Below are 25,628 nucleotides of genomic sequence, written 5' to 3' on the forward strand. Positions count from 1 at the left end.
TTTTTTTCCCCCCAAAAAAACCACCTTATTCTCCCACAGTATGTTCTGCACATGCACACACATTTGAGAACCTCTGAGAGTACAAGGTATATTTTTCTAATTCATTCTCCAGACTCTTCTGTGAACTCTCTCCCATTTATCAACATCTTTTTTTAATTGTGAACCCCAGAATGGTGAGTGAACATCAATTAACAATTGTTCAAACTAAAGCACATTGGGCTAGTAGGTTTGAATTACCTGGGAGCAGACACTGCCTTGTGTTGTCTGAAGCAAGCAGGGGGGAAACATTGGGGGGGGGGATGGAAAATTACCAAAAGGCAGAACAAAAGAAGCAAGGGAATCCAGCAGGAAAGGGACTCGGAGAAATGAACTGGAGGCAAAAGCTGTTTTGTACCAGTCAGATAAGGGAGGCTATGCTGAGGCAGGGTAAGCAATGGGGTGAAAGATCCTGCGTGGAGCACAGTTGGTTTCCCAAGAGAACGCTAGTGAGGGACAATTGTGTTTAGGGTGTTGTAGTACTTTGCATGATCTGTGTGCATTACTTAGTGAAGTATAAAGAACTTCAAACTGATAGATTGAACAAAGTGGGTGGGTGAGTGGGTACTGCTTCACAACTACAGACTTAAACTAAACCAAAATTTTCACACACGTCGGGTGTTGTTCTGGAAAGTCAGAGGGGTAGGGCAGCGTTCAAAGCAGGTAGGTCCGCTTCTTAGAGGATGGCCAGGAAGGGAAGCTCACTAGGATTGGTGATAGGACCATGCCAGCATTTTTATTTGAATTGTGGCCTTAGAAGATTTTTAAAACTTCTGCTCTTAAACTGGAAGTTGCTTGCAGGTCTCTTGGTTTGTCTAGGTAGACTCTAGTTAGCAAGTATGAATGACAAACAGCCCCTGAGCCTGTGTGCACGCTGAGGTCTGTCTGTCTGCTGCTGCTGTTCTGAAGAAAGTCGAGCTGATGGCCATGCTGCGCTCATGCGTTATTAAACCTGATCCAAACCTGGGGCCAGAAGTCCCTTTTTTCTTACAGGCCATAGACAATCCATCAGTGTTGGGGAGAAGTCTGGAGCTGTGGAGGTTGGGGTGGAAGAGGAGACAAACCCAGAGATGTCAAAGTGAAAGCAATTCCGGGCCACAGGACACAAAAGTCAGTCACCACACACGCATACCGTGGTAGTTTTGTGGAAGATGCAAATCCTAAACTGGCCACTAGCTGGCAGGCTGACATCTAAAATTCAGTTTGATTCTGCTGCCCTTGTAAATAGAAAAGCAAAGGCAATATATTCATATATTTCTTAGGAAGAGGCTTCCTTTCAGCAACACACAATGGGAATGTGCACATAGGCTAAAAAAGCATCATAGTAGGCTTAGTTTATTATGTATATTGATTTTTAGCAAAGCTAGTGCTACCATGAAATAACATTTGCTTTTATACCAATAAGCTTCAGTAAGGCTTTAATTAGCTGCTCCTTAAACTACCTATTTTTCTGAAGGCAAGGCTATTTAACTTATCAGGTACTATTTACTCTCTTTTCCCCAGAGATTATCAGAGAAACATAAACCATAATGTGTGTTATTTTGTGATGACACCAGCAAGCTCCATGATATATTCTCTTTTAAATATCACCCAAAGCTTTTTTTCCTAACGTACGTGCCTTAACATGGGAAAACTTGGCAGATCTCTAAATGAAAAACACAAGCATTTTAAGTTGAAATTAATATGTTTATTTCAAAAGCCAATTCAAAACAAATATTTCTGTTATGAACATTTGAGGTGGAAAATTGAAACTTGTCAAAATCCACATTTTCCCATGGAAAACTTCAATTTCAGCACAAGCATATTTTTCAATGGAAAATATTTCAAATAACTTCAACCAGCTCTAATCTCTAGCAAATTGGATGGGTGGATGGATACAGGCATGCACTTCTTAAAACATATCTACCTTCTAAAATTTAAATTACTCTAAGCAATATTAATCTGTAATAGCAAAAATGGCTTAGTAAATCTTCCTGAGTAAGGTGCCTCTGTACTGTATTAAGTCTCTGGAATTCAATTAACATTGAAATAAGTAAGAAATTGGAACAGTTGAACCCAGACACAACCATAAATGCCTATCATAGAAATTTAAGTTGGAAAGATGGATCCTCATCTTTTTTCATTGAGTGCAATAGAGAATGAATTTCTTGCTGTCCTCATTTCTCTTGCTGTCTACCTGTTACAGGCTTCTTGGGATAAATAATCATCTCCTCCCTTCCCCAGTTTAACTATATAATGTTAATTTTAAAAGAACATAATTACAATTGGTTTTGAAGTGCATTCTGACATTTTGAAAAGGACCATAGAGTTTTCATTTGTGAACATTCTGATTTTGTTTCCACTTGAATCTAAAATACCTTTTAAAAAATTGAGGCCTAATCCTCTGAGCTCTCCAAGGCTTCAGAACTTCCACTGGAGTCTAAGAATTTCAAACAAGGATCAGGTTCTTAAAGGGACTGAATTTACTGTTAGCAAAAAGGAACAGACTTCAGATAGTTCTGGAGACCAAAACCTTCTAATTTCCCTATCAGTGTACTTCAAACCTGAGAAATGGAACTTGGATGGATAAGGTTATAAATCTCCATAGCCATAGAGAGGGAGGACATTTCGGTAGTTATGGAGGTGGTCTGCGACATGGGAAACCTGGGATCAAGTCCCTGGTATATGAGCTTGGGCAAGCCATTTAGTATCCCTACATCTGTTTCCACTGTCTATAAAAAGGACAATAGTACCACACACACAGTGGGGTTGAATATAAATACATTAAAGATTGTGAGGTGGTCAAATACTGTAGCAATAAATGCTCGATAAATAGCTAAAGTAAACAGCTAGGTCAGTCCTTGGGATCAGTCTGCCAGCAGGTGTGCTTAATTGTTTTAAAATATACGAATGTTAATATGTAAACAAACCCAGGCTCAGCCCATCACCCACAAAGACCAGTAAGCAGCCATCATCTGGCAGCCCGACAAAGATCCACTTCAACAAAAACCTTCAAAAAGATCCTCAAAAACATACAACTGTGAACCCAAGCAGACAAATGAAATATCCAAAACACAACTATTTGAGCAACTGTCCTTTTAAGAGGATTTATCACAAGCTTTGGTATTTGTATTACATCTCAGTGGAAATGTGTTTACATCTCCTTGATTCAGCCTGAACAAACCTGAAGAATACATAATACAGGTGAATGTGAAAGGGAAAAAAAATCCAATAGTGGGGATCTGACAATATTTTTGAGAGAGAAAGAGAACACAGACTATTTTAGATGAAAATAAAAGGTTCCTCATTATCCACTTATATGGATTTCTTTGACCTAATGTACAAGCAACAATTCAAACAGTTTCTTTAACATCATGCAAAATCACTTTTATCCTTCTCTCAAGTCAGTACCTAAGCTTTTTTCGGGTTGATCTGGAATATTGATGAGAACTGGTGAAGCATTGTTGTGGAACAAAGCTGTAGCTGCTGTTTCATTGTGGTGGACACAATTTAGCCTCTGGCACTCTCTTTTCAAGGTTGGAACTTCCTTGTCATATCTCTTGAGGAAACATTTTATGGTGTATTTAAAAATCAGATAGCTCAGTTCACTCACATTTAAAACCACACATAAGCATGAAGTGACCAATGCAAAATAGAGGAAGACTTTCTTCTCTGTGGGCTTGGAGATGTAGCAATCTACCGTGTTAGGACAAGGCTTCATGTCACATTTCACAAGGCGTGGTACATTGAATCCACCATATAACTTGTAAAACAAAACCAGGAAACCAATTTCAAAGCCTGTTTTGCAAATGAGGCTGATGAGATAAGTGCACAGCAATCCGCCGTCCATGCTTCCTGGGTTCTTGTAGATTTTCTGTTTGTGTCGCTTTTCCCTGTTCTCTCGATAGGCAACATGGAGAGCAACCAAAAGAGAAGGAGTAGAGACCATGATTAGTTGCAAGGCCCAAAGTCTAATATGGGATATAGGGAAGAAGTGGTCAAAGCAGACGTTTTCACAACCCGGTTGCCTGATGTTGCACTCAAATTCCTTCTGTTCGTCCTTCCAGACATGTTCTGCTACCACCACATAGACCAACAAGCGGAATATAAACACAATGGCCAGCCAGATCCTGCCAATGCTGGTAGAATATTTATTCACTCCACTTAGGAGGTCTCTAAGGAATACCCAGCTCATGTCTTTTATTCAAAGAAGGACAAAACTCTGTAATAAACAAACATATGGTTAGAGATTTCCCTTCCTCTGGAAAAGATTCTCCATTCATTTTTTATACACAAAAAATAAGTCCATGCTGAAGCATATTGATATAACTAGTATCTAAACCAGCCTACAATAATTAAGGACAGGGTGCTGCTCCAAGATCCCCATGGCAGATTTTAGAGCTGATATTCAGTACCTCCAACGGTTGCTAATACTGAGAACAGTTTAATAGCAAGAGTAGGCAGGACCAAACCATGTTGGGCTCTGTATTAGACACTGAGGATCAGCCTTGCTCCAAACATGCTATAGGTACAAAGCAGGATTAAAATTAAGCGAATTCATATAATAGTTTAAGGCTATATCAGGAGTGAGGCTGTTCCTAGGAATCAAGGATAAAGCTACCAGGTGCTCACCCTATGATCTAAATAAGGAGTACGGTTTCCATAATTGCATCTTCAACCCAGGCTGCGCAGGTGAATCTGTGCTATCATTATATACTGTGTAATCACCCTTCTCCTGTAGCTTCAGAGATACTGTCTTTAGGTGGAGAAGCAGTTGCAATGGTTATCATTAAACAGCAATAATTTTGGTAACGTCTCTGTTGTAGAACAATAAATAGAACAATATCTTAATATAAGGAAAAGTGATATCTCAGGAGTGTCTTGAATACTAGCAATTGCAGGCATTGTGATGGTGACTATTAAATATGAGAAAAGCATAAGCCAAGAACTTTCCAGGTGATAGATGCATTTGGCTCCACAATTTGAAGCATAATGATAAAGCTAGGAAGAAGATTGCAATCTCTCTGCAATGTAAATGAATGGAGAATCTTATTTATAAATATGTGGGTTATTTTTGTTTTGGTTTCATTTTTGTCTCTTCCTCACTGTTCCACTTAAGCTAAAATGGAATGGAATTTATTTCATTGTTCTTCATTATTCTGAGCTAAGCACATTTATAGTCAAGGAAACATGTCTGAAATCCTCCGGAAAGGTTCATGTTTGTGAATGATTAAAATGAACTTGTGCAGTGTAAAACAAGGATTGGTTGTCAGCAGATGGAGTGTCACCTAGTGCATCTGTCAACAGCACAGCTATATAATGCAGCCTTTGTGAGCCCTTTAATCAAAGCCCACATAAATTGTCTAGTAGGCCAAAGTTGTTGTCAAACAAACAGTGGAACTTATAAAATCGTCAACATGAGGTATTCCAAGCCCCACGCTTCTTTATTTGAAAATGGTAGATGTAATGCTAATGTTAATCTTTTCTAGTTTGTGTTTAATGTATGTTCCTGCTACTTGATCCCAACAATACATATAAAATGATGGAGTCTAAACTGTTACCACTGAAGAAGGAGATCTTAAAATCATTGTGGATGGCATCTGAACACTTGGTATATTCAAGGCTGTACAAAATGGGTTCTCTGCAGAATTAGGCCGTCAGGACTTTAATAGCCTTCTCACAAGCTTTGGTCCATTGGATTTTCTTAAGAAAATCAGTGAGAGATGTGGAATGGTTGAGAAACCCGGAATAAATTGGTGGTAGTACAGGTCTGAAAAACTGGAAAATCTGTTTCTTTGAGGAAGGTGTGGGGGCACATCTGGAGGGCCTGGATCTTATTGACTTAGTCATCCTGCACCTTTTCCCAAAATGTGCCCAAAGTACATTGTTTCATCTTTGCCTCCATGACATTTAGTGGGATTTGTTGTCAGCCAGCCTCCTGGAGGGATTGTAACACAGTCACCACGTGTTTTAGGTTGTCCTGCCAGTTTCAAATGTAGACTTCATTGTCATCTAGGTACACAGCAATGTATTGGCTATGGAGCTGGAGGATCTGGGACCCTTAGCTACTGGAATGTGGCCAGGACCCCATGCAAACTGAAGGGCATTATCCGGAATGGAAAGAGTCCAAAGGGAGTGAGAGAAGCTGCCTTTCTACTGGATTCTGGTGTGAGAGTATCTGCTTATGCTTCTTTGTCAGATCCAGAGTGGCCATGTACTCTTCTTCCCCTAGCCAACTGAGCAGCTCAGCGAGGTGAAATATCAGCAAACAGGAGAGTAGGGAGTAACTGGTCCCAGTTTCTGACAGCCATAAGGACAGACTTTCAGGGCATCTTTTTTAGTATCTGTTTAATCTTTCCACCAGGCCATCTGTTTGAGGGAGGGGAACAGAGAGCCTTGATTTTCAGCAGGTGACAGAGTTGCTTGATCATCTAGGATATAAAGCTCATTCTCTGATCTGTTAAGATCTCCTGCGGTACCCCAATCCAAGCAAAGATTTTCATCAGTTTAGTGCCCACCATTTTGGCATTCACAGAATGTAATTGTACTGCTTTGGGATGCCTTTTCACAGTCCAAAGAACAGACAACAAGGGCCTCTATCTGGTGAGACCAGGCCTCCAACTGATGTTAGTGCCCAAAACACTGGGAGGGGGCTTGCAGCATTTCCAGTCCTCTACACTTTCTCTGTCCCTTTCATTTTCCTCCTCCTTTTTACTCATTAGCTGCACAGTCAGTACAACTATGGGAGAGTGAGCTGGAATCTACTGTGTCCCCTACATCTTCAAAAGGATTGTTTGCTCAATTCCAATCCAGAGCCTTAGTTGCTTAGATTCATCGTGGCTCTGGGAGGACTAAATAGAGTGTGTTCAGCAAAAGCTGCAAAGCTTTAGGGCGTACCTACACTGCCCCTCAGTTTGGACTATGGAAGAATAAATAGCAGAGTGCATCAGTGTTCACTGTCACTTCCCCCATGTGGGAGCCGAGAGCCTGAACTAAGATTCCTGCTTCCCATTAATATAATAATGTTTGACAAGGGATGTGAGCTTGCCAAAGAATGAATAAAATATGGTCAAGATTAGGGATGGGCCATTAGGTTTCCCTTTTCTAACATTGGGTAATTTACTTTCAGTCTTAGAAACCCAGGTTTTGTATTAACTGCTGTCATGTCATCTTTCTTACCAAGTAATTTTTTTACTTATGGAAACCTGCAAAGGCAGAGTGAGAACTTTAATGTATAGGAACAGCTCTTTGTTGGGGTGGAAGTGGCTTGGGGGATCAGCACTTTTGAAAACCAGGCTACTTTGAATTTAAGAGCCTGTCTTCAGACACTTGCTTTTGAAAATCTCTGCCAGTGTTTCTATACCAGGGAGTGTCCCAGTGGCCTAGCCAGGAGAGCCCACCTGAGTGGGCTCTGACTTTGGGTGGGTAGGCAATGGAGAGCATGGGAGTTAAACCCTGGTGCCCTGACCCCACTCCCCAGCTGGAGCACCGTAAAGTTCCAGCACTGTAGCCCTGCTCCCTGGCATGGGCCTGGATGCAGAGTAGGTTGGCCACAGCCCACCCAGGGCCATGAGTGGCTATGCCCCAGGAGTGCCTACACACTAACTGGGACTAGAAACAAATGTTCCGCACATCTCTCCCCACCCATCCTACCTTGAAAGCAAGCTAAAGAAAAGCACAAAGGAAAGACTTGTCCAGGGAGAATGCGGAGGGAACTCTCCGACAGCCCTTAGGCAGTATGTAAGCCCCAGTCTACTGAGAGAGCAAAAAGGAAGACGAGTTTAAATCTTGTAGCACTGATATAGAATAGATCCAGAACAGGGTTTAGTTAAGTTACATGATTAAATGCTCCTTTGGCTGAAATGCAATGTTTATGGTCATTGTGGGACACACAGCTATAACTTCTGGAGCCATTACTTCCCAAACACCCAGCTCTAGGCAACAAAATGTCAGTGTTTGTACATCAGTAGTTTTCCCTGTGACACTGACTGAGTATCCATAGGACAAGCTTCAGATGAGCAAGTCTATAGAGTAACAGAGCTTGTTTTGTGGCATTCCTCATGGTCACTGGCAACATTTCTATCCATAGGAGGTGGAAACGTGTCCTTAAAAGGAAAAAATGTTTATTTTATGTGTGACTGTTGCTATAGGGCACGTAAGCGTTTAGCTGATGCTCACGTTGATCCTGTACACGATGCATTATTATTCAAAAGCTCAGATTTTGCGGAAAGAGTCAGTCATCAGTTAAAGAATAAAGTAGGTTTTTAAGAAAGCAGTGATTCAGGGATGAGAGGGAGACAGAAGATTTCCTCATGAAGCAGTTCATGTCTGAGAGTGACACCTAGCATAGGGAGATGGACATCAAGCATAGTGAACAGAAGGGCCCATGATTTGAGAAGATAAAGTCATTATGTCAGGAGTCTGAAATCCAGACCAATTTACAGATTCAGAAAGATTATAAAAGAGGAATTGAAATAGCCGAATTGGGTTGTGATTATGGCAAAAGGGAGGGAGAGTTTGGGCAATGCTCCAGAAGACGTGTGAGAAATGGCTCAGCAACTTAGAGGTGACTTTCATTCCACTTAACACTGGATATAAACGTTTAAGTTGTGGGACAAAGATGGCTGTATACCTGGAAGGAAGATTTCACTCTTTAAAGGGAGAGAGAGGGAGGGAAGGAGAGAGGAAGGAAGCAAGCAAGCAAGCAAGCAGTAAGTTCAGGGTCATGTAAGACTAGTATCTGTATTGAGGTAATGTTCAATACTGAAGCTAGCAATGAGATGTGACAAAAGGTGTCAGGAAGAGTGAACAAGAAGCAGGCCAAAGATGGTGCCTTCGCATGGAAGGGATGATGGAGAGATACTGTCTCTATCAGAAATTAAAAAGCAGTTGTTAGAGAGTGTTCAAATCAGCAGAGGGCAGGGGGCTGAAAGGGAAAAAGGAGTTGCTTTTTCAAAGTCCTTGAGACTGAACAATATGATTGTGTGGGAAGCTGTGCCATTAATTGCTAAGCTGGTTGAAACAGTTATTGAAAAATGTTGTTGAACTTTCCTGGTCTGGCACCCTCAGCACCTCACAGATCCCAAATCAGGGAATTTGCTGGACCAGGGGGAGGTCAATGCCAGTCCTCCGCTGCTACTGGCTGCGGGACCGTGCTCCAGTGATAGCAAAGGGGGCAACATGACAGAGCAAGGTCAGGGGAGCACTTGGGGGAAGAGGCTGCGCTACTGGTCCCCACCTCTTCCCCTGCGTCCCTGCTCTGTCCCCACTTGTCGTCCTCCTACCACAAATCAGCTACTCAAGGCTCTCTGGAAGCTCAGATGCGGGAAGAGGAAGAGCTGGTGAGCGCAGGGCACTCAGCTTTTCTCTTTCTGTGCTCCTGCCTCGGAGCACATGGATGTTGGACCAGAAGAGTTGCCGGACGTGGGAAGGTTCAACCTGTATGTGAATAATACAGATGACTGAATTATACATTAAATAATTGTATCATTCAATGTCTATAGCAGCTTGAATAATATGGACTGAATAATGCATCCAATTAATAGCATATTACTTGGTTCATAATTTCATCAGAATTTTGACCAGTTTTGCTAATTATGCTAGCAATAGAAAAGTATGGGGCATTAGGCAAATATGAGGGGGAAAAGAGCCAGTGGAAAATGGAGCTAATCCATCAGGAGTTTGGGGGGCAAGGAGAAAAGGGGACTGGGGGAGACTTTCTAGGGGTACGAGTGAGAGAAGGACACTGGGAACCAACAGGGGAGAGTACAGAAGGAGTGGGGAGTGTGTGTGGCTGTACGGTACAAGCAGTGGAATGCAGAGGTGGAGCAGAGAGGCCAGGCTGTCAGCCAGGAAAGTGAAGGTGAGGCCCACAACTTGTGTACAGACTTGGAATTGGCCTAGCAAGCTGTGCAATAGCAACATGTTTTCTGTGTAACCATAGTTGATTTAAAGCATCAGTTTTGTTCACTACCAGACATTGTCTTTCTTTATGGCTTTATGACAGAGGAGGGCGAGTGATGGAAACAACTCAGTGGTTCCCAAACTTTTTGGCATCATGCCCCCCTTTTTGATTTTTGAAAAACCCTCACGCCCCTCCCCCCCCAAAATAGCAGGAAACTTGTTGAGGGGGGGAAAAAAAGGAACTTAACAGTGCAGCAAAACTTGACCGGGGGGGGGGGGAGGCTGAGTCGCCTCGTGCCTCCCCCCTGGAATTTCTTCACACTCACCCAAGGGGGCATGCCCCCCAGTTTGGGAACCCATGCACTAGGGCGTGGAGCAAGTGCTGAGAGTCACAGACAAAGTCATAGGAAAACACAATGTGGTCAGTACATTGAGACATCAATTGGATTGTGAAGGCAGTGTAGTCTAATGGTGAGAGCATGTTACAAGCTGCCAGACTTGATTCTATTCAGAGTCACCCTGGTCAAGTCCCTTATGGACTGAGGTGCTAAGCAAATCCCACGGAAGTCAATGGGAGCTGCAGAGGCTCAGCAACTTTGAAAAATCAAGCCACTAGCTCCTCGGTGTGTTTATCTGTAAAATGGGAGTGATAATAGTCACTTTGTAAATTGGATGAAAGGAGCCATGGAAATGCCAAGTGTAATAATTTAACACTGGGAAAATTATTGTGTCTAGATTCTTTCATTGTTCAGATAACCCTTTGTCCATCCTAAAATGAGTCAAACTGAAATAAAAATGTACATTTCAATACTCGTCGTTTTTGAAACCTACAAGAAACTAACCAGTTAAGATACATAATTACTTGTATTCCACTAGCAAGCAAACCCACACCGCTGAACTGTGTATTAGTTTACTATTATTATTTATATAGTGGCACTGTCTAGCAGTGCCAGCTGAAAGAGGGACCCCATCTGATGTAAACACTTCACAAACACAGAGTAATTCAGCTTTGTCTACACTGCACTTTTAGCTACACAGCCAAGTTGACATGGCCATGTTGCTAAAAGTCAGGACGTGTAAACACTGCTTTGTCCACAAAAGTGCCAAAAAATACTTCCGCCCTCTACAAGTTTTTGGCAGACAATGAGCCGTTTACGCTGCTACTTGCCACAGCAAAACTTTTTTTCTTCGGGGGGGGGGAGGCGGGGGGGATGCAAGAGTGTTTTAAGCACCCGTGAATGACAAAAATTATGTTGATTCAATTGGCAGTGTAGACAAAGCCTAAGATGCAGAGTCCCTCCTCTGAAAAGTTTACAGTAAAAGAGAGACAGACAAAAAGTAGGAGGGAAATCAGAAGCAATCTGATTTACCAAAGGTCACACAGCAGGTCAATGGCAGAGGCAGGAATATACCTGTCATACCCCATGCCAGTGGCTAAGCCACTAGAACTTAGCAAGTTATTGTTCTATCTTATTAATGTTAACTTTTCATTACATCATGTGTAGCATTAGCGTGTAAGCTCTTTGGATCACAACTCATCCTTTTATCTGTAAATGAAAGAAGGCTGGTCATTTAGTTGTGCTCTGGATTGGTACTCAATAGATTTTGATTTTATTCCTTGCTCTGGTTCATGTATAACCATGGGGGAATCACTTAATCTCTCAGAACCTCAGTTCTTTTTAAAATAAGGATAATAATACTTCCCTTTTCCACTCTTGTCTGTCCTGTTTATTTAGAGTGTGAGCTTTTCAGGACAGGAATGATCTGTTAGTTTGTGTATGTATAATTTCTGCCACCACCATGGGACCATGTGGGGCCTTGAGGAGCTACCTTGATAAATGATTTAATAATGATACCCAGCTACTTGCAAGATCTGGATATAATTCTCTGCTCTGCTACAGTCTCTGAGTGACTGGAGTCAACTCATTTAATCCCTCTGTGCCTTAGTTCCTCATTTCTAAAGTGGAATACATATTTTTCTTTCCCTCCTAGGGGGTTTCGGTAACCGGGTTTGGTTCTTTAAAGGATTTGAAACCACAGACAGAGGAATACTTCTTTTTAGGGTCAAACAAAGATTTTTCTATTTTTTCTATTTACTTTATAATTAATTTTCCATTTAAATCAATTCACTATTTTTTATTCTTTTAAGACAATATAATATACAAAGAAAAAGTAGAAAAACAGTACAGATAAAAAAAAACAAGAAATAATAACTTCTCCTACAGATATACCCTCCTGATTTACTTTTAAATAATTTATGGAGTTAACAAATATATAATACGTTAAGAAAGATAGAAGCATTGCTTAGATTCAGGAGATATTCTTTTCTTTATGTTTTTTCTTTCTTTGGATTTTTCATTGCAACGTACGACCGGTGTTGTTCCCCTTTCGGAGCTTATGTGCATCAGCGAGATTCAGTGCCGGGGAGGGAGCCCTGGTTAATCAGACCTAGCTTTTTGGATTCGCAACCCGTCCGTTCTTGGTCTGTTTCAGCCAACCTTATATACCCTGTTTCGGTATTTTGGTACTCCTCCACTCACCTGACAATTGCTGACGTTAGATTTTTGTTGTCTCGTTCTGCCCTTACAAAAACTTTCGTCTGTTCCATTTGGGGTAATTAGCACTTTGTTGCATACTGCTGTCTGAGTTACTTACTTCCCTAAAAGCGGGGTTATTGTTGGCCATCCAATCAAATTTTGTTTTTATTTTTATCTCCTGTATCTCACAATGCTGCCTTTCCTTTCCACTTACAATTAAACTGGTGCTCATTTGACATATTCTGGGTAGGCCTCAATACCTTCCTTTCACAGGGGGAAGTGTGAAGATCAATTAATTGATACAGTGTTTCCCAAATTTTTTCAAAACTTTCATTAGGAAAATTAAACTAATCATCTACCTCCACTCCCAAATGCCCATCCATGTGCTCCTGACGCCATATACAGCATGTATATTGAGGCACTGAAACATGATGGTGATGATACCGTACAAGCTAGTCACTAGTTACTCAAGCTAATTGCTCAAGAGTCTGATTCAGATCTAAATAAGACACAACTTCTTCTTTAAATAAATAAACCTACCTGCCTTTGCCACTCACCCTCAGAAATGTGTAGAAAGATCAAAATAGTGCATTTAGGGGAGAATGTCATCCATAAATGACACCTGAAGTTTTTATCAGAGACTTAACGCTCTTATAAGCTCTTTTTTATAGCTAGTAATTGCAATGGTCCATCTCACTAACATTTTATATTTGCTTTAGAGAAATTACAAGCACCATTTAACAACCCAGCAGCTACCAGCTATGATGGTCTGTCAATCAGTAACTCTTTGTGGTGTCTTTAATTATTTTCCACATCAAAGGAAATGAGAGGAACGGTGACTCTCAGCCTCAGCTTTTCTGTGTATCTTAGTAAATTAGGCAATCAAGTAAAAATGATACTTGAAATGTCCAGGATTACATAAAATACCAAAATAGTTGCTGTGTCAATGATAAATCCGCACAATAAATAATGGAGTTCTCCAAAGCACAAAGAAAAATCCTTAACCATTTTACTTTTCATTCACCTCTTACAAAGAAAAGCTACTTCTACAATATCCACAGCAATGATCCCAGGTATTGAGAAGTGTTGCTATACTGCTGGGATCATTCCTGTAAGAGTTGTCAGAGGACAAGAGTATTACAATCACAGGGCAAGAGATTTCACCTTCGGAACTTACTGAAAAAATGAAATTAGAGCAGATGGACCGTATGTCACAGATGACTACATTCCACCTTGTAACAATTAGTTGCTTAGAAAGCACATCAACAGTGCATGTGAAAACTGTCATTTTCAAGGTTTATACTTAATTAAAATTGTATCTATATTTGACACCTTCTGGCACGATACTTGCTTCAAACTATTATCCTAATTACTGATACAAACAAAACTTCCCGCCACCCCATTTCTTATTGAATAAAAACATATTTTATCTTAAAAAGAAAACCTTACTTACCTGAACAGCAACAACAAGTGATGATTGAAACTGAACTAGTCGTTTTCTAGTACCATTAACAATTAATGACTCATTTCCCAGAAAGGACAAAATTGCTGTAAGCTGTGCAAATGGAGTCCAGTTGTTTCCTAGGTAGTATAATATAAACAGGTGTAACCTGATCACTTCTTCTGGCATATTATTCAAATGAGTACTACAGTGTGTCTATAGTGCTGTCAGGAAGATGTATGAAGAGTAATTTGAGACTAGAAACCATTATTTAATGCTACGCAAGTAGTTTTCCTCTGTTAACATCCACAAATATTAATTTTAATGAAGGATAGCAGTTCTTTGCTTCTTTTCTTACATTATCACGGATAAAGCCTGAACGGTCAACCACTATTTTGGCATAGTGTGCCAGAGGGAACAGGGTCTCAAGCTGATTGCTGATCATGGATTGTCTATGGAGGACATTTAGTCTATCTACTCACAGAGCATTTTAGTAAAATCCAGCTAGCACCTCAAAACAAAACTAACAAAAATTAGAACTTACATATAAAAATTCTGGAAAGAAATAACTAAGGTATCCAGTCTGTTCCCCTTTTCCAGATAATTATTTAACCACTTACTGAAATCCCACCTGATTTACACTGTTCACCTACCATTACCTGTGTCTCCTGAAATTTGCAAAGATCAGAATAACTAGGACAAGCCTTCACTAAACGATATTTTCAATCTTAATAGAGTATTTGTTAAACAAACCTTTTTGTTTGTGAATTTGCTTGTGTTCTCCTCCCCAAGCCATCCCCATCATGCACTCCAAAAGTTTAAATTGGGTTGCAATATACAACCCTGCAGGAAGAGAACACTCTTGCAGCGCTTAACACCTCCATAGGCGCAAGTATCAATTACACTTATGTCCACATGGAAACCTTTTAACCATGCCTTTTTTTATACCTAGGACATGTTGAGCATTTAGGATTTTTTTTTTTTTTTTGGAAAAGCCCCATAAATAATGTAGGAACCTAAGTGCTAGTGATTTTCAATGAGACCTAGGCTCCTGAGTCATTTAGCTCCAGAATGTTACCTTACACCTTGTAATGTAGATGAAAATTCTGACTTTCCTTCACTAATTCTATGCTTCCTGGATCCCCTGTATAAACCCCACTTTGTGCCTTATATCATCACTCTTTTGCCCTCCCCCCACCGCCATCTGGACCCCAGCATTCCTGCTTCTCCATAAGATGCAGAGAACTTAGCTTGCAGTACATCTAAATCCTCACTCATAGAATAAGTTCATACAACTTCCCCCAACAGCTGCAACTAATCCGGTTGTTCATCTTTATTCTATTTCAGTATTATTTATTTATTTTATTTTATTGTATTGTATTAATTACTCTTTCATTATTGTCACCTCTTTTGAGTTGGTCAGTTAGTCAATACTTGAAGTCTTTCAGGTTGTTTCCATGAGAGGGAGAAAATGATTAATTATTATTATTTCTCCAATGCAATCCTCTTTATTTACAAGGAATGTGCACAAAATCCTGTATGCCAAAACATTAGAATCAAATAGCAGAGACTTTCTTTGCTCAGAATTCTAAGCCTCTTTCTAGCAAGCATTCTGCCCAAAAAGCACTCTCTCTCTCTCTCTCTCTCTCTCTCTCAAAACCATTTCTTCAGTTGCCATGGGGGCTTCCTTGGTGCCTTAGTTGTGTACTTCTATGCAATTTTGTTTGTTGTTTTCTCTTTCTTGTATACACACAACTCCATCAAGCCATGTCCAGCCCCTGATTTGCATTTAGACCATAGGGGAAACTCTCAAACAGCATAGTTCCTATTCTAGCCTTGTATGTGTGGTCTATGTTTTGGATGACGGCTCCTGTTGTTTCAACTACAGGTTGGACCTCCCTGATCCAGCACCCGCCTGACCTGAGTGGTCCCAGACCATGGAGTTTGCTGAATTAGGGGAGGTCAAGGCTCCTCTCTGGGCTGTAGCCATCTCTAAAGCCTAGGCTTCCTTCCCCCCTGCTGGCCCCATGCTGGGGCTTTCAGGGTCAGCCTCCTCAGGCGGGGATTCCCTCCAGCCACCGCCGGCCCCTCTCTGCCAGGGTTCCCGGCTGGGCTGGGGCTTCCCGCAGCCACTGGAGTTCCGGACTGTGACTGGGGATTCCCTCTGGCTGCCACTGGCCCTGTTTCCACTGGGGACCTCCCTCCCCCGCCCCCGGCTGCTGCTGGCCCCACTTCCACCTGGGTCCCTGACTGAGGATTCCTCACACCCAGCTGCCACCTGGGTTCCTGACTGGGACTGGGGATTCCTTTCAGTTGCCGCAGGGGCTCCCTGGCCTAGGGCTCCCCAGGGCTGGATTCCCCACCCACCGCAGGACCAGCCTCTGTCAGCCCAGCTGGGACTCCACAGCACCCACAGGACTCCAAGCTGACTCATGCTCTTTGCCTCCAGGGCTCTCTCTTCCAGCAACATCCATGGTCCTTCCTTCCAGACCATGGATGTTGCTGGACCAGAGAGTCCTGGATTTGTGGGGTTCAGCCTGTATCTGTTTACATATACTTTGGTAATTGTACCAAATTGATTATTTTAATTGGGTTCTTATGTCCAATTTTAATTGGATTCTTATTAAATTATTATAATGAATGAACAATGTAGCAAACATACCTATTCTAAAAAAAAAAAAAATAGTCCTGTAGCATCTTAGGGTGTGTCTAGACTACATAGCTCCGTTGACGGAGCCATGTAGATTAGTTTACTAGACATAGCAAATTGAAGCGTCGATTTAAATAATCGCCGCTTCATTTACATCAAAATGGCTACTGCACTGTGCCGATCAGCTGATTGTCGGCACAGCATGGTAGTCTGAAACGAGGTTTACAGGATCTGACAGCAAAGCGTGCTGAGGTCGGCTGATCCTCGTCTAGACTACCGTGCTGTGCCGACAATCAGCTGATTGGCACAGTGCGGCGGCCATTTTTATGTCAACGGAGCCATGTAGTCTAGACACACCCTCACAGACTAAAAAATATATATATAGTATCGTGAGCTTTCGGGGGTAAAACCCACTTCCTCAGATGAGATGTGTCAGAATCTTAATCTTCTATACTTATTCTGGTTTTGATTTTCAGGCTGCTTTTCTAAAGGATTTGGCTATACTGGTAAATAACATTAGAAAATTGATAGCTGAATTCATGCTCTGTTTAAAAGGTCTTAAGAGTAGAATGTATTTATGCAATATGTGTGGAACTGCTGAACAAATAGAGAAGATTTGCAGAATAAAAACTGACTAAATTAAAGATACATTTGAGTACCTATTAAATGTTAATGTAAAGGTGAAAATATTACAGCGACATTGTAATTATCCCCAAAACAAGCATTGTTAACCCAGGGAATTCAGAGTTAAGGTTCAATTTTAAAGAAATCCAAATATGTCAAGAACATACAAATATGAATGGTATGAAAATGCATCTTAGTCACCAATCTATACCCTATAGTGGCATCAGGAGGGGAAAAAATGAAAAAACCTCCCACAAATTTGCTTTTTAAAAATGCATGTAATCTATTGTGGGACTACCAAAACCATTTTGCATTAATCACAGTTGTATGGTTGTTGCATAGTGATAAGTACAGGATAGACCTCATGCTATCCTGATGCCTTAGCTGTGCAGAACACCCAGCCTTACATCTCTCTCTCATCCATGCACAAATGCTAAACTGCTTCTTTGTAAATGTTAACAACCTTGTCTATTTTAATACATTAATACATGATAATCCTTTCTTGAAGGTCTGTCCCATTGTGTGTTGGGTCTGTCGGTGTCTATTTAGAGATGGCCATGTGGCCTACATAGTTTTCAAACTGCACAGAACCCAAGAGTCCTTAGTTTCAGTGGTTCTATCTACCCTGTGGAATTTGTAATCTCTGCAAGCTCCACAGAACTCTCCATCACTAGCTACTATTATGAATTCTGAGTCAGGTAACGTTCCTGAGACACGAGGGTAAAGGACTGGTTTTACTTGTGGTGAGAAGCTGGCACTGTGGCTCTTTCTCACCTCTCAGTTTTCAACAGAAACCTGATTTTCCACTCCATGGGGACATGTTTTGTTCTCCATTCCATTGCTGAACGTCACAAATCAAACAGGTGCCATTCATGAATGAAAGTGGAACTGAACAAAATGCTGTTTTTCTTCCAAGTTAAACCCACTTCAAATGCTTTATGAGCTTCTTCAGTATTTGAAGAACAATTTCTTTAATCTTTATAGACATGCAAGGCTGAGTGTATGATGTAGTAGTCCATCCATTTCCCAGAAATAAGGTAAGCATGAATGCCAGAAATATATATAGCATTGTGTAAAATGGAAGGTTCACTTCTGACAGGACTGTTTGTTTATAATATCATTTTCTTAAAACTGCTTTGTCTCATCAGTGACTGGATCCATACAAGTATAGACCAGAGCTTGGTTTCCTTGTGCATACACAACTCTCAATGATTTCAATGGGAGTTACACAGATATATGGTAATGGGTGAAAAATCAGGCTAATAGCTCTAGAGATTAACAGGATGAGTTAACTAAATAACAAATTCATTAAAAAATATCACAGTGGCACTGCAGTCACGCTAGACACTTTGTTTTCTGCATTTATATTTTTAATAAAGGAACATTTTGTGGTATATATGGTTTGACTGTGAAAAGGGGGGGCATTATAATAATTTCATTTACAAAATGCCTTCCTGTCCCTCAACTGCTCCAAGTTGCTCAAGGCTGTTCGGGACACATACACCCCCCCTCTCCCCCCCAAAATAGTAAACACAAATTCAAACATCTTAAAAGAAGTACACTGTGTAAAAACGCCATTTGGAAAATCAAAGTAAAACATTGGAACATCCCTTCATATGAAGCCTGGATCAAGATCTTGAATCAAGCAGTACTGAAAGAGAAAGGTGGTTTTGTTTTTACTTCTCATACACGGTATTCAGATACCAAAGGGGATGGGTAACCACTACGATAGTATTTATATAGCAACTTCCATAAAAATATCTCAGACCACTTTCTGAACATTAATTAATTAATTTCCAACAGCCCATTAAGAGGGTAGATATCATTGCACTCATAGGTAAGAAAAAATAGACGTTTTCCAAGATCACACAGCAAAATCAGCAATAAAATCCAGGAGTCCTGAAAATTCAGGCCCAGATCCTTCAAGATATTTAGATATCTAATTCCTATTGATTTCAGTGGAAGTTAGATGCCTTTTGAGGATCTGGTGTGTGTGTTCTAAACATATATCACTAAACACAAAGTGTCAGGAATGTGGGAGAAGTATATAATACATACATTGGACTGGAGCACTTTAAAAAGCACTCTTCTCTCTCACCCCAAGAAAAGAAAGTAACCACAGTAATGCAGAGGTTCATGCAAGTATTTTACAGTAACTTTTTTCGTTAATTCCATAAAGAGACAAAATTAAGAGAAATAATAGTAGTAACCTTCATTCAATACTGATTCTTTTTTTTTACTGCTCTGTGGATTCAGCAAAAAAGCAGCACTTGTTGCCAAAACAAGTTACCAGCTTAGCAGATGGTGTGTTGTGAGTTAAATATTGACACAAACTACAGATGTACCACTAAGTCCTCTTGTGATACCAAAAGCTCTTTCCTTTTATTTTCTTCATTCTGTGATATTTGCAAATAGCATTGAAAACTCAATTTGTAGGGACAAAATTTATACTTACGATTCACAGTTGACAAGTTGACCAGTGGCATCACACATCTTGCCACTTAAAAAAAGCCAATAGTTTGAGCATATTTATTGTACAAAAGTAAAGGACTACAAGAAAAAAATTAGGGATATTACACATTGTTATTAATCATTTACTCCGTTACAAATAGGACAGAGAAAAACCAAAGAATAACGTGACTGTGATTTAAACACATCCATTGGTTTTAAAGATGGGCTAGAACCAGAATTTAGATCCATATACCAGAAATACAGCTGTTTAATCCAAACTTAATAAAACTGAATTTCTTGAACTTGCAGATATACATCTGTGTGCAACCCCTGCTGATGTTTGTAGGGATGTTCAGACCCGGAAAATCTGCAGACTTGGCCATCTGTGATTTTCTTTACATAATTTTTAGAATGAAAAGAGAACTGCCACTAATCCCATTTAGCCTTGTGTGTACTTACATACCCACTGAAATCAAATTGGAATGTTTTTCTTTGGTATTCTATTTCTGAATAAACAAATAGCCCATTGTGTCAAAACTTTTACATCAACCATTTGTAAAGCCTTGAGGCCTGGGTACAGTATTGCAAAATGAAAGAAAGTAACCTGGGAAATTTTCTTAGTCCTGAATAAGTCTCAAATGTTTTACTTTTCTTTTGGGGGTGCAGGAGAGTCAGTCAAAAGTCTTGGGAGGGTTGCATTTGTACCACTGCTTTATTATGTGTCATGAATTAATATATTTTGCTGCTTCTCAGTTTTTCAGCTGCAAAGAAAAAAGATTTTTTCCTCCTAAATAATGTCAGATGTACCACTGAGTACTCCTACGTCAGTCCAATTTTGAAAGTGGAATGCCAAGCACAGGTCCTCAAGATGCATATCACTATAGCTAGGCTTTATACTGCTATGGCTACACTGGCAGCTTCTTGTGTAAGAACCGCCATTCTTGTGCAAAAACTTGCCTGCTGTTTACACTGCACGCATGTTCTTGTGCAAGTAAATTTACAGTATAGCATCGTAAAACAGGGCTTCTTCTGGAAGAGTTATTTCTCTTCCCATGAGGAATAAGCGCTATTCCGCAAGAGCTTTTCTACAACAGGGCAGTGTAGACAGGCAACATGAATTTCTTGTGCAAGACGCCCCTAGGGTTAAAATGGCCATCACAGCTTTCTTGCGCAAGAGAGCGTCCACGCTGCCATGGATGCTCTTGTGCAAAAGGACATGCCAGAGTAGACGTGTTCTTGTGGAAGACTTTTTGCACAAGAACTCTTCTGCAAAACAGTTCTTGAGCAAGAAACTGCCAGTGTAGACTTAGCCAGCTCTGAGTATTTGATTTGGATAGAATTCGTGAGTCTCTGATTAGCAATGCTGATTGAATCTAAACTTCATCTGGAATGTCAGGTTTGTCTGTGCCACCTAGGACTTCATTTCTCATCAGAAATTTCAGCCAACACAGAAAGATCAAATAACAAAAGATTGTGTATCTATAAAATACCTTTCTATTTATAAACCACAAAATGTCAATATAGGCTCTTAATCTTCCACAATAGGACAGGCAAAATTACGAGCAAAAGACAATGAGGACACATTTCATATCGCTTCCAGTCTTGGGGGCTGCATTAACAACATGTAAAAGGTGACCTAAAGGCCATTAAAGTAGCTTTTAAAAACTAGGGAGCAGGCTGCATTTTATAATTTGACTAGAGGGAATTGGGAGAGAATTTTGCAGGAAGGAGTTGGCTCTGGGGTTTGGCTGCATATTCCACAGGTCTAGAGAGCTCAGGGACAGTGGTAATTCTTATGTTCAGATTAACAGAATTTGGCTTGGTCAGACACAGTAATTACCATGGTCAGTGGTGTGAAACAGAAACCTAACATGCATCTGACGAAGTGGGTCTTTGCCCACGAAAGCTTATGCTCCAACACTTCGGTTAGTCTATAAGATGCCACAGGACTCCTCACTGCTTTTGCAGATTCAGACTAACACAGCTACCCCTCTGATACTAGAAACCTAATGAGTCCCTTACAGAATATGAATTATTTTTTTATTTTGCTCAGTAATAATCCAGCTTGTGATGATCCAGGCTACCCACATTTTGTTATAGATGGGCCGCTTCCTGAGGTTAGAGAGACAATTAAAATGGTGTTTGATAGGAGTTGCACTAATGTTTAGATTTTGAGTTACAAGAGCAGAATGTGCTGTTTGCCATGCTCTGGAGGGTAAGAATAAGGACCCAACTGATGAAGCTAAAGAACTCAGGGTTGAAAGTGGTCAGGAGCCCAATTCTGAGGGTAGTACAGGAACCCTTGTGTACTGAGTATGGACAAGGGAAAGGAGGTGACTATGAGTGTCCATGTATTCCTTTCTATAAGGTACAAGGGGTGTAATGAGGAGATGCAGAGTCTTCAGGAGATGATATCGGGAATGGGGAGCGCTTTGCTGGCTAGAACTGCTTCCTCCATCCCTTCCCCTCTCCCCCCGGAAATTGAGCCTCCTTTTACTCATCCAGGATTCTTACCCGCATTCCCTTGGAGGAGTGGGGATTCCCCAGTGTATCATCAGTTATTGGAGGCATGTGTAAGCAAACTCTAACATCTAGTAGTCAGGTGAGGATGTCAAACACCAATGTATTACCAGGACTGGAGTGACAGGACAAGGACCTACTTGCTGGCTTACTAAATCCTTACATTTCACAGTAGGCAGCTTTTCTGTTACATGTTTTTGTGGCCACTGATTCTTGGGAGATTGCAGACATAGCTACAAATGTGCTAAGTTGAAAAACAAGTTTAAAAAGTCACAGAGATCTGTTTAAAGCTACAGAATACACTGGCTGAAAACTGTTGTGCTGGGCTAAAAAGGCAAAATGTTTTCAATCCCAGAATTTAGTAGCTAGTGAGAACTTGGGAAAGGTCCTATTTCACAATGAAAAAGTGAAGCTGAGGGCTTTAAAGAAGGGAATGAGAGGATAAAAGGAGTTTTGCTCAGACACTAAAACGGGTGAGGAAACTCAGGCCCAGGGGCTGGATACATCTACCAGCTTTCCTGGATCTGGCCCCTGAAGCTCAGAGCCCCCCCTCCCCAGCACAGGGGAGCCTGAATTCATACTCCAGTCCTCCCTCTTCTGCTGCCCCACCGTGGGGCTGGAGCACATAACATTTACTAGGGTGGGCGCCCCTAGATTCTGGTGTGCAAGGGGAACTTTGGGAGTATCTTTCTCCTTCTCAGTTGGGAACCTCGTCAGCGAGGGTTTTTTTGTTTTGTGTTTTTGTTTTTTTGCTTCTCACTTGTGTGCGGTCTCTGAGTGATTTTTCTGTGGGTCAGTGGCTCCCAGCCCAAAAAAAGTTCCCCACCTCTGCCCTAAAAGCACTGCAAAGCTCGGAAGGGACTCAAAAGTTGGGGGCAATGCAAGTCTTAAATATTAAAGAAAATGCTGATGACTTATTTAAAAAAATACAATGGGAGGTGGGGAATACCTAGTTAGTACAATAACTACCTGTCATACAAACAGTTTAAGTACAATAGCAGAGGTACCAATATCTAAGTTGGCTGGAACTCAGGAAAGAACAATGAAATCAAAGCAGCAGGAAAACAAAACGCTGCTAAAATACAGCAGCTAACAAAGCTCGGCACCCTCCAAAAAATTTTGCACCTGAGAAAAACACATTAAAATCTGAACTATAAAAATAACATGTAAGCTGCTAAATTTAGGGGGACCCCCCCCAAAAAAAGAAAAGATATTTTGATGGCCAATCTTCTGGCAAGGAGAATAAAGTGGGAGATCAGGTACTTGTGCAGTGTACTTCAGATAAAAAGGCTTTTCCAAAAGCCAGTTGTGGGGATATAATAGCCAAGGCTAGTCTATCAATACCCCTGATTCAGGTATAAGATGAAAAAGGAGTGATGAATTGAGGATTGCATGCTATGCAACTGAAACCATACACAGGAAAGTGCAGAAGTGAATCTACTAATGTAAAAAGATGGAAGCAAACAGGATATTTGTTTTTTCTTTCACGTACTGATCACTGTGGGAGGCATAAAATGAATCAAATCAGGATCCCTGGAATTCAGGATACAACAGAGGAAGAAGGCAGTGACAGTGCACAAGGGGAAGAATGCCACTCTACCCTTATGGTTTCCAGATAATCATGCAGGAAAATCTATAGTGTTCCAACATCTCTTGGACTGCAGGCAAGGTAGGGAGCAGCACAAGCCACTCTTAGAAGCAGAGACTGGGACTGGGAGACTTAGAGATGTTGGTGTGTTTAACTAAAGTAATAACTAAAGTATGGGATGGTAATAACTAAAGTAACCAATTACAGCGTATAGTTAATACCTGAAGGAAACATTCCAGTGATTTAGATTATTAAAACTACCTACAATTCCAGAAAAGAGACTGAGACTTTTCCGTTTTCTCTGAACGTGATTAAGGACTGGCAGAGTACCATTCCTACTCCTGAGTATACTGGAATAACAATTCCTCGTATTCCAGCATTAAAGCAAGATGCAGATTCATGCTCAGAAACTGATGCAGGACTTGATAATGGACTAATGATAAACTGAAATCGGATTATGTATAATAGCACATAGTACCAATACCTGTGTATTGAATTTAACTAATGTAACATTACCACATCAGCTTTGTCCTGCTAAATATGTGCACTTCTATATGCAAATGATAGCAAAAATGGTGACAAATTTTGGACAGTCTATGGATAGGATGGAATTGGAGGAAACTTGGTGGCTTAAAAAGGAAAGAGAAGAAGAGAGATAAAAGAGATGTATGAACAGTATTAAGAGTTGGGGCATTGGGAACCTCAGAATGATGTGTTGAGGAAGGAAAATCAGGGTATGGCTACACTGCAGGCTAAAGCTTGTCGAAGCAAACGCCTCACTCAGTTTACGCGGCTAAACAGACAGTTTTATTGGCCAATAAAAGCAAAGTGAGCCCAACGTGGTCTTAGCAAATCCGGGCCCAGTAAGGCTGCTTAACACAATTAATTCTAGTATTTTTATACCCTTAACCAAACAGTCAATCAATTAAACTAGGAAAAACAAAGCCTTATTAACAAGATGGCGGACAGGTACGAGGGAGTACCTCTCCTCTTTGAACCAGCCCAATTAACACATTCCAATAGCACATTTGTCTTGGCCTGGCGCATAGGGTGATAGAAAGTTAACTTTGGCCTAAGTGCAAAGACAAAAAGCTGAAATGGTTTCTGTTATACAAGATGGCTTCTAGCTAAACATAAAATAGCTTCTACAACTCCCCCCTTTTAGCCTTTTAAAGGCTAACCATGAAACCGTTTGGGGTGGTGGCCCACAAACAAGCTGAATTAAGATACACAACTTCAGTTACATTAATTGCGTAGCTGAAGTTGAAATACCTTAACTCAGCTTTTGGCACTGTCCACACTGCGAGAAGTCAAAGGAAGAACACTCTTCTTTCAACTTCCCTTATTCCTTGGGGTTACAGCAGAGTAAGAAGCCCATTATTTCAAAATTATTTTATGTAGACGTGCACTGTTATTTTGAAATAATGCTGCTGTATAGACATGCCCTGAGAAAATAAGAGTCCAATTAGGAAATCTGTTCACAAAACTAAACAACAGAATGAGGACATGAAAAGATTTAAAGGATGTTCAGGAATCTAGGATAATAGGACAGCTGTTTAGGGACATGGAAGTTGAGCCTCCCTGCCCCATCATCCCCCACTGTCCTTAGTCCACCCTCCCAGCATTCACCCTATCCACGCAGAACCCACCATTAGAACAGCCCTCCCACCATATCAGCCCCGCCCTCCTCACTTCTGCCTCCCTGCAGCCTTCAGGCCATTGTTCAGTTCTCCCAGTCTCTGCTCTTCAGAGTTCTTCACCCTCCTTAGGCCTGAAGGGGCTGCAGTAAGATCTCCTTTCCCATGTCCCAGGCTGGCTGGGGAGCAGCTGCCCAGGGCTGATAGTGGGAACTCAGGCACAGAGTGATTTCTAAAAAAACAAACAAATGGTCTGGTAGCA

General features: G+C 40.9%; 1 protein-coding gene across 2 annotated transcripts; it reads right to left on the reverse strand.

Moving 5' to 3' along the window:
- Positions 1-1,542: 1,542 nt before the first annotated feature.
- On the reverse strand, positions 1,543-14,035 carry GJB7 (gap junction protein beta 7). 2 transcript variants are annotated; one of them, XM_006133323.5, is made up of 3 exons: positions 13,909-14,035; positions 9,300-9,453; positions 1,543-4,237 (listed from the first exon to the last, which is right to left on the reverse strand). In XM_006133323.5, the coding sequence occupies exon 3, from the start codon at positions 4,208-4,210 to the stop codon at positions 3,404-3,406; it is 807 nt and encodes a 268-aa protein (XP_006133385.2). In that variant the 5' UTR covers positions 4,211-4,237; positions 9,300-9,453; positions 13,909-14,035; the 3' UTR covers positions 1,543-3,403. The 2 variants fall into 2 exon arrangements, with proteins under 2 accessions (XP_006133385.2, XP_075779964.2); XM_075923849.2 differs by lacking the exon at positions 13,909-14,035 and adding an exon at positions 12,459-12,571.
- Positions 14,036-25,628: the final 11,593 nt, after the last annotated feature.

Source organism: Pelodiscus sinensis, chromosome 3, assembly GCF_052426305.1.
Source record: "Pelodiscus sinensis isolate ZL-2025 chromosome 3, ASM5242630v1, whole genome shotgun sequence".
Lineage (NCBI taxonomy): Eukaryota > Metazoa > Chordata > Testudines > Trionychidae > Pelodiscus > Pelodiscus sinensis.